We start from the raw sequence: 9729 nt of genomic DNA, 5'->3' as shown, positions 1-9729 counted from the left end.
TAACCTAGCACAGTTGGCGGCACGTGTCTAGGCCTCAGTTTCTCTCCGCTAACACGAAGATAGGTTCTAGGACCGCGTGGGGCTCTTCCCAGGTGCACGACGATCTCCTCTCCATTCGGAACACAAACATTGTTCCTTTTTTTAACTTCCTACCCCCTTTTCCCCAAGCCAAGTTTGGCACGCTTGCTCCTCCCCTCTAGGTCCATGGCCAACTCTGCCTCAGGTGGCGGAAGAGCGCAGATCCCTACTGACGCCGTTCTCCCCGCCGCCACCAGCGTACCCCATCCCACCCCGGGTGTGACCTGTCCTTCCCGGCTACACTAAGCCGGCAGCGCTCAAGACTCGGGAGAGAAGTCATCGCGCTCCCCGCTTCCCAGCGCTTGGTTTCTGAGGTCCCGGAGCCCCGGCGGCACTTTGAGAAGAGCGAGATGGTGATGGAGAGAAAACGCAAAAGGGAGGTCGAGCTGGGGAGGCTACTGCCGTGACAGGTACGTGTGTGGGGGCCGGCCGGAAGCTGCGTTGGGGGAACGGCACTTTAGGGAGAGGACCGGGGTGAAGGGAGGTGCCAGAGAGGGAGGGGGTGGCCGCGGGTCACTTTCTCTGTCCCTTTCACAACCAGTCCTGTCCATCACTCCCTCCCTCCCGCTCTTTCTCTCTGCCGCCTCATTGTTATTCTCAGTCTCACCTCCTCCTAGGTTTTTGCCTCTCCCTTCCCTCTCGTTCCTCTCCAGGCGTCTTCCCTCTCCTGCGCCTGAGGGGATCTCCTACGGTTCGAACCTGGTCCGGTCTCCCAGCACGGTCGCGTACTACAGCCCGCGCGGGGTAAGCCGAGGCGACCGCATGTGGAACGCGACGCCGAACCAGGAGCCGGGACTCAACCTCACGTTGGCGGACCTGGCCTGGGACGCGGCCCCGGACAATGGCTCTCTGGCCGACGATCTGCTGCAGCTCTTCCCTGCACCGCTGCTGGCCGGCGTCACGGCCACCTGCGTGGCGCTCTTCGTGGTGGGAATCGCGGGCAACCTGCTCACCGTGCTGGTGGTGTCGCGCTTCCGCGAGCTGCGCACCACCACCAACCTCTACCTGTCCAGCATGGCCTTCTCCGACCTGCTCATCTTCCTCTGCATGCCGCTAGACCTCGTCCGCCTCTGGCAGTACCGGCCCTGGAACTTCGGCGACCTGCTCTGCAAACTCTTCCAGTTTGTCAGCGAGAGCTGCACCTACGCCACCGTGCTCACCATCACCGCGCTCAGCGTCGAGCGCTACTTCGCCGTCTGCTTCCCGCTGCGGGCCAAGGTGGTGGTCACCAAGGGCCGGGTGAAGCTGGTCATTCTGGTCATCTGGGCTGTGGCTTTCTGCAGCGCGGGGCCCATCTTCGTGCTGGTCGGGGTGGAGCACGAGAACGGCACCGACCCGCGGGACACCAGCGAGTGCCGCGCCACCGAGTTCGCCGTGCGCTCGGGGCTGCTCACGGTCATGGTGTGGGTGTCCAGCGTCTTCTTCTTCCTGCCTGTCTTCTGCCTCACTGTGCTCTACAGCCTCATCGGCAGGAAGCTGTGGCGGAGGAGGCGCGGCGACGCGGCCGTGGGCGCCTCGTTCAAGGACCAGAACCACAAACAAACCGTGAAAATGCTGGGTGGGTCTCAGCGCGCCCTCGGTCCTCTCCCCACCCCCACCCCTTTCTTTCCCGGCCCCTTCTCCCTGAGCCTCTGCCTGTCTCTCTTGCCTCTCTCTTCCTCTGTCTCTTAGGGTCTCTCATCTGCGCTCTCTCTTCGTTTCTCTCTTGAGTTTTCTCTTTTTTTGGTCTCTTACTTTGTCTGTGTGTGTGTGTCTTTCTCTCTCAAGTGTCTTCCCTTTTGCCTCTCTCTCTCCCTTGCTCCCCACTCCCTCCCTCCCTTCCTCCTTCCATCTCTCTCCCCCACGGTCTCTTTCCAGTCTCTCTTGCACTCTGTCTCTTCGTATTTCTGTATCTCTGTGTCTCTCTCACCGTCTTGACTTTGTGTTCAGTTTTTCTCATCAGTTTTTGTCTCCCTTTTACACTCCTTTTTGACTGGTGTGTGTGTGTGTGCTTTTCTCACTGTTTTGTCCCTCTCCTGTTCCTCTGTGCCCCCTCCTTCTCGGTGTCTTGTCTCTATCTCTGTCTCTTTCCCCCTGTCTCTCCTTTCTCTCTTCCATGGAAAAATTTCCCACCTTTATTTTCCCCTAAAATGAGTTTTTTATCAGCCCAGAAGCTTTTTTCCCCAAAACCGAGATATTTCATCAAAGTCTATTGTGGTCCTTAAATATTTAAGGGCAGATTAAGCTTTCTGCCTCAAATAGAATTTGTGGATATCTAAGTTACATTAAGAAAAGCAGACAGGGGATCTAGAAAGTATTTGGCCATAAATTTAACCTAAGACAATCAATTTGTGTAATTCGGTCAGAGATGGCTCATATTTCTTTCAATATTGCCGTTGTCTTCTGCCTTGCATTTTTCCCAGATAACTGTATCAATTCCATTTACCCTGCGCTATTTATACCTGTCTCTCCAGGTAAGACAGCCTAGGATAAGCTAGGATAGGCAGCTCCCCAATACAAGAAAAAGAGACTTTGTAGAAGCCAATAGTACCTGCTGCCCCCTCTTCAAATGTCCTTAAGAGAACATCCACTGCAGTGTCATTATTGGGGTGACCTGAATATTTATTGCATGAATCCAACTTCTTTAAGTTATGTGTTTAGTAGAAGTGAAAAATACAAAATGTGCCCATATCCAAGCAAAATCCTGTCTACTTGCTTTTTCAAAACCAGAATTGGTCTTTTTATTATTTGGACATTACAGTAAACGTTTTATACTTATTTGCACATTTAATGCTCCTTAGAAGTCATTCCAGGATTATTTCATAGCTGTAATTTTACAATTCCTGGAATCCTGCATTCTAAAATGATAGTTTATTCAAAGAATGTCAAAGGTTTTCCTCTTCTACACCAGTGATTCCGTGACTTGACTCATGGATTGTAAACCTGCGAGGCTCAGAGGACGGTGGGCACTCACCTATGAGATTCATGTTGCTGCTGAAGTAGTCAAGTTGCTACTTTGCAACTTAGTTTTGAGAGTGTGTAATAATTTCCTCCAGTTTTATTTTCACACTGTTAATTATCCTCATTGGTGTCTCAATATCAACGTTAATTTTCTTTTGCCTTGACAATTTGAAGGGGATCACTAAAAAGTGGTCTGCCTAAAATATTATTTTCTGATATATTTCTGCTGATTTCTGAATTTTTAAAATTTAATCTAGAAATTTAGAGGTCTTGAAAAAATAGTGTTAAGTGGAGGAAATGAAGACTTGAGTGAGTGATAATTAACGTCTGTTCGTTTTATGGCCTTCTATACCTCAATGATGTCTAGAATCATCCCTCTCAGGGGTTCTCCATCCTGGCTGTACATTCAGGCCTCTGTGAAACTTTGAAAAGAAAGAAAAAAGGTTCCCAGGTTTCCTTTATAAAGATTTTAATTTAATGAGTCAATAGTGCATCCAGGAAATCTGCATTTTTAAAAATTACCCTAGCAAACTGATATAAACCTTATGATGAAAATGCCCCCTTTACCTCCTGTATGTTTGGTTGTTTCTAAAATATATAAAAAGGTGGGCCATTGTGAATAAATTGTCTGATTAGTTGAGCTGGTCAATTTATTAGCTTGTATTAACTTGGTCATGAGGTCACTCAAATAGGTGTTAAATAGAAATGACTGACCAGCTCAGTAAAAATGGTTGAAGTGTTGGTCCAGACAGACTCACTCTGGGTTAAAATGCAGGAATGGGGAGGCGCAGAAAATTGCATTTCTTTGAAGTCAATGATCATACTATACATAATCAAAACAAAACTATGTCTTAAAAGTAGAATGTGATTTGCTATACCATTGCTTGAACTGACATTCTCTTTCCCCTTGTCCTTTTAGCTGTAGTGGTATTTGCTTTCATCCTCTGCTGGCTACCCTACCATGTAGGGCGATACTTATTTTCCAAGTCCTTTGAGCCTGGCTCCCTGGAGATTGCCCAGATCAGCCAATACTGCAACCTGGTGTCGTTTGTCCTCTTCTACCTCAGTGCTGCCATCAACCCCATCCTGTACAACATCATGTCCAAGAAGTACCGGGTGGCAGTGTTTAGACTGCTGGGATTCAAACCCTTCCCTCAGAGGAAGCTTTCTACCCTGAAGGATGAAAGTTCTCAGGCCTGGACAGAATCTAGTATTAACACATGACCAAGCACAGTGCTGAGCAAAGTCATTGCTTTTTATACGGAAAGCCATAAAGACCGCAGAACTTGGAAGGAAGTTGAAGGTTACATTTAGAATTAGGAGCACAACCATCTGGGATCAATTTTAGGGGAAGATACGATAGGATTTATAGGGTGTGGGCAGTTTGCACACTCATCAGTGCGCTCATACACTATTTCTGCATATTCACTATGATTTTGCTTTCTGCTGGCAGTGCTGGCAAGGGCTTTGCAAGTCAGAGGGAGGAAAAGGCACAGAGGGGCAATTTGAACACTTCTTGGTGGGTAAATACTAAATCTGATTTACTTTTTCATAATGATAAGAATGATTTGATTAAAAGAATGACATTAAAGTAGAACTTTTAGAATATGACTGAAAAACAGCAACTTTCATATAGCTCTAGGATCAGCGCTATCCAAGAGAAACAGAACGCGAGCCATAAAGGTAATCAATATAAAAATTATAATGAGATATTTTATCACACAAAGTCTGAAATCTGGCATGTTTTTTAAATACTGATAATCCATCTCAATTTGGACATTAAAATTTCATCAGTAATACCTGATATATTTAGATTTCATAATGTTCAGAAATAAAAGGTAGAGTCATATGACCACGTTGTCCAAAAATGCTTAAACTATTTCCAATAAATAAAATGACTATAAGTTTTTAAAGTTAATTAAAAGTAAAATTTAGTTTTTCAGTCACCCGTAGCCACATTTCAAGTGTTCAATAGCCAAATGTGACTAGTGACTACCATATTGGATAATGCAACTCTAGAGTATATACAAAATTATTATTTAATCTTATCAAATGCATTAAAATAAATACCCTTTCCCTGAAATGTTTTATGACAAAATTAGCATAATATAGTTTTAAAGAGATGTTATCCTAAAAATCACACCTAAATGTCCTATTCTTCATGGTGGGAAGAAAATGAATATGAATTATAAACCACATTTTGAAATCAAGTTGATTGCATGTGTTAATACAATGAAACTTTAATAAAATTTTACATAATCACAAACTGCCTTATTTGGCTTAACAGAAATACTTAAGCCAATTATAAGGTTTTGATTTATGAATAAGGCAGGTACCTGGGTATAATTTATAATGTATTCTGGAAAGCTCAGAGGAGCTTAATGAATGAACATAGAATATTTCAAATTGGTAAAAGTAATCCCATGTGAAAAATTCAGAATCCCTTAAATGCTACGGCTTATTAATATTCAAAGCTATTTTTAGTCTTGTAGTCATTTATTTCAAAATGTCTTTATCCTGTCCTGTCTCCAAATTAGTTTTGCAGTTAAAATCTCACAGCTTATCTGATAGATATATTTACATGGATTTCCAGTCTCCCTCTTAATCATAATTATGAATGATTAGACACCTTCTACTAAATATTGTGTATTTTGGTTACAAATCTCAAATTTTTACTTATATTGACATTGTTCTCTGTGCAGTCAACCTTTTGTATATTAAATATATTATTCCAAAAATGATTTCTATATAATCCTATGTAGTACCAAGTCATAAAAGCAGTTCCTACATGAAGTTATTGGTTCAACAGGAGAACTGATTGAGCCATTTGGGGAAATTACTGCCGTAATTGAATTATCACCCACCCAAAGGAAAGATTATTGCACTGAAATAATTGATTGGCTATTTATTTTGGAAACATAGAAACAATGAAACAATGTCATAATTAGAATTATTTATCTAGGGAGATATTTCCGAAATTCATTTGGACACTAAAATTTCTCCATTGATTTAGTCTACGTGCAGAACTTTAGCAAATTGATTATTCAATTAATTCTTAGGAATACACCAATAATTTTTTAAAGCACACCAACTCATTTAAGTCCATAGGATACTAATTAGAGCATTCAGCTTTATTATCTTAAATAGTGTGCGGTAAATCTCCAATAGGTAATTTAGCTTCCGGAAGCCTTAGAGTGTTTGTCTACAAATACAACCAACTTGAGAGGAATCAAAGAAAAAAAGCTTGACTTCCATCACACAGGTGATTGTTTTGGAGACAAACAAACCTAACTTCTAACTGGTCGTTAACCTGTTCAGTGATTTCCCCTCCTGGGTGTCAGGTGTCTGTGTCTGTAGGCATTGCCTAACTTATTTCCAGAGAACTGTTCACACAGCAAGGATCACCATTGTCCTTCACTGGTGTCAACCTGTGAACTTGGTGGAAATGTTTAGAGAAAGGAATCTTTAATTTAAACTCTCCTCATACCATTGTCTTTTTATTGTTTGTAACTGCTTTATGACATCGGACTGCATAAATGGTCTAAGACTCAGGGAAAAGGGGAACTTGTGCTGGGGAAAATAATGTTAAAAGTGTATTATTTCACAAATATTTATTATGTGGCTGGTATGTGCTAAACTCTAGCAATTAGTAAACTCGTGTGTTATTTTGCAGTGGGCAGCTGACAAAATATCTTTAACTTTGTGAAGTAAACATCTCCAGCTGACATTGGATCAAATGCCTCCCCAGCGTTAAAAGAGCAAAAGAGGCTGTTCCTCGCTCTGTATTGTTGTATATATGGCTCAAAATCAATTCAAAATGTGCAGTTCCTACACACACCAGTCAGACTTGTGGCAATTATACTAAGTGCTCTTCATCAATGTAGAAAAAGTAAAAAAAATAAATTGGTTCCTTTTTTTATTTGACTGTGTTTCCATTTTCCTGGTCATCCAGCAAAGAGGTTTCTGTCACCATCTTACACTGTGTCACTAAATGGAGGGTTGGGTCATTTATTTTTAGAAAGTAACTGTTAGATGCTCAAGAACTTTTAAATAATTGTTTTAAAGAAATCACTCCTTGCCCTGAGTTATTTAAAGCTAGAAATTTTGTGGTAATGAGACTTAGAAACACTTCCAGTGTTTGGCCAGATCTTGAAAACCATTCCTTTGTAGACAATTTTTTCATGCTAGCTATGATGGAATTCAATCTGAAATTCCACGTTTTTTTTCACTCCAATGTTTTTTAAGAGCCTAAAATCACTGCAAAACATTTACAATTTTTGATTTAACTTTCACAATTTTACCTATAATTTTCTTTGCTGTTTTTCATCTATCCATATACTCGATAATACCATTTAAAAAACAACCATGAGACTTTTCTTTCCAAGATCAGTGCCTGAAAATATTCCTTTGTCTTTTAAAAAACAGTGTGTACATGTTTTAATGTGACATACAGTTACATATATCAAAATTTCTTGTCACACATCTAAGTCAATGGAATGTACTTTCTGCTTTCGGAAACACTATATCTAATGTAAATAATGTCCTTAAGATATAAATTATAAACTATGTCTAACATGTTCATCATCTAAGATTCTCCTATGATTTCTTTGCAATTTAAATTATAATACTAGCCACGATAAATACAATTTGAATTTAATGAAGTAATTATTGACCGATGTTAATTCAGAGAAGTGATAACACAAATACTTTTTATCCAGAGAATGAACTGCAAGTTAAAATCAACAGAATGCAATGTGCTGGTAATAGAAGCTAAATGCTTTAACTTAGGTCAATTAAATGAATTCAGTCATGTTAATTCTTGACAATAATCTATGTTTGAAGCAGGTGGGGGAAAGGTTTGGATGAGATTTGTTTTTGTGTTTTAACTTTTGAACGCACACTTGTAGGATGCTAGAGACTAGCAGTTTTGATTAACAGAATATCTTCATCCAAAAAAAAAAAAGCAGTCATGCATTATGTTCCTTCCAAGTGCCTGGACATTTGCCAGATACCCAATTAATATTTTATAGTGTGACATAGTACATACCTTTGCTCAAAGGACTACTGACTACACAGCTGGCAAGCCAATAAGGCCCTTGCAAAGCTTGCCTCATGTAAATGATCAGAAAGTTCTGCCAAAATTTACAAATGTTCCTTCTAGAAGAATTGGGTCCTTCAATTCCAGAGAAAACACTGGATAAGAATAGTTTGAAAGATTTTTCTGTGATTTTAACATCTCAAATCCAAAACATTTCTCTGGCTGCAAGAACAAAAACATTTAAGTCTCTTTATATTTTTCATTTTAAGCACTATATTTTACGATTCTAGGGAGTACTTGCTCATATAAATATATCCAAACAGCATAGTATCTTGTTTCACTGATACATGATGTATTCTTGGTCTGTATGAACTTTAATATTGGTCAGTTTGGGTTGAATATGTCATAAATGTCACTTACAATATTTTGATTTGTAATTCTTTTTATATGAGGCCTTTGTAAATGTTAAACAAAAGCTTACTATGGCTCTCATGTACCTGTCTTTTGGAAGTAAGGCATTGGTTTTCCTTCCTTTGGGTGTTCTTAACAAATTAATTGCCTAATAAATATCTTTTTAAAGCATGTGGCTAATTTCATCCACTTATTGCAGTAAGCGTGGGTGTCTGGGACATTTCACCTCTACTCCTGTTCTAGTTTGAGTTCTATTGTGTTCTTTCATTTCTGAAATACATATTTTGCAGCTGTGAGGAGGTATTTTCTGAAGTGAATTTCAATTCTTTGGGGGCTCCCATGTTTGAAAATGAGTTAAACAATTCTTGTCAGTATTAAGAAGAGTCAGAGGCCCTGTGGTGGACAGTGATGACCAGGCTTTCTCCTCCTTCTGAACCTTTGCACCCGTCTCCCTTAGAGCTGATGTGGTTTTGCACCTATGGATGCCCCACAGACTACAAGCTCTTTGAGATCAAGGAAGGATTCCCGTTCATCTTAGTTTCCAGACATATGGATTCCAGGTACACAAAAAATTTAAAGCTGAATTTGGAGGACCAATAAAAATGGGCAACTTTTATTTGCCAATTAAAGGACTTTAAAATACACTACCACTATCATTATCTTTTCAACTTAAAAAGAACATTAAACTAAAAAAGACAATCTCAGAATAAAGGATAGGCACAATGTGAAAATTCAACATGCTCTATATACTTTGAAAAATACACATATTCTGTCAACATGAGTTAATTATAATTGGGAAATAGTACCTAAATTAAAAATGTACCTAAAATAAAATGTCAAATAACAATAATTAGCAATATATTAAAGTAATCCAAAAGTGCAAATCACTGGATTTGTTTTATTGCTCTGCTGAAGCCCTTCCCCATACCTTCTGCCCCCTTCCCTCCACCTCTCCTTCAGTTGAGTACTGTCCAGTGCTCCTTGGTTCTTTCTGGCTCAGCCTAAATGTAGGTGCCAAACCTGACTCTAAGCTTTAAAGAGGAGAGGCCAGCAAGCCTGCCCAGGACTCAGCAGGTCTCAGATTCTAGGGTCACCCTACAACTGTTGGTTGCTCCCTGCTCCCTAATTCATAACTCATAAGCAGTTCCTGATTTCATAGCCAGTTTCCCTTCAGGGGCCATCTCATTAATTATATATCAATACACATCTCCTGGAGAACAGTATGTATCAAATACTGAAAAGTTTTGCATATCATTTGATCC

General features: G+C 40.5%; 1 protein-coding gene across 2 annotated transcripts; it reads left to right on the top strand.

The window, feature by feature from the left end:
* Positions 1 to 221: 221 nt before the first annotated feature.
* Positions 222 to 8638, top strand: GHSR (growth hormone secretagogue receptor). 2 transcript variants are annotated; one of them, XM_004463952.3, is made up of 3 exons: positions 222 to 488; positions 732 to 1636; positions 3938 to 8638. In XM_004463952.3, exons 2-3 carry the CDS (start codon positions 841 to 843, stop codon positions 4240 to 4242), a joined length of 1101 nt encoding a protein of 366 aa, XP_004464009.2. In that variant the 5' UTR covers positions 222 to 488; positions 732 to 840; the 3' UTR covers positions 4243 to 8638. The 2 variants fall into 2 exon arrangements, with proteins under 2 accessions (XP_004464009.2, XP_058152395.1); XM_058296412.1 differs by having other exon boundaries at positions 311 to 488; positions 696 to 1636.
* The last annotated feature ends 1091 nt before the right edge of the window (positions 8639 to 9729 follow it).

Source organism: Dasypus novemcinctus, chromosome 4 (genome assembly GCF_030445035.2).
Source record: "Dasypus novemcinctus isolate mDasNov1 chromosome 4, mDasNov1.1.hap2, whole genome shotgun sequence".
NCBI lineage: Eukaryota > Metazoa > Chordata > Mammalia > Cingulata > Dasypodidae > Dasypus > Dasypus novemcinctus.
Note: the sequence above shows the minus strand (reverse complement) of the source record. Positions and strands in the feature narration are given on the sequence as shown.

What these genes read in the sequence shown, in the direction of transcription:
- GHSR (XM_004463952.3), top strand. Translation starts at nt 841, where the DNA reads ATGTGGAACGCGACGCCGAACCAGGAGCCGGGACTCAACCTCACGTTG. An exon ending in ACAAACCGTGAAAATGCTGG is followed by an intron (nt 1,637 to 3,937) that starts GTGGGTCTCAGC and finishes TTGTCCTTTTAG; the next exon opens with CTGTAGTGGTATTTGCTTTC.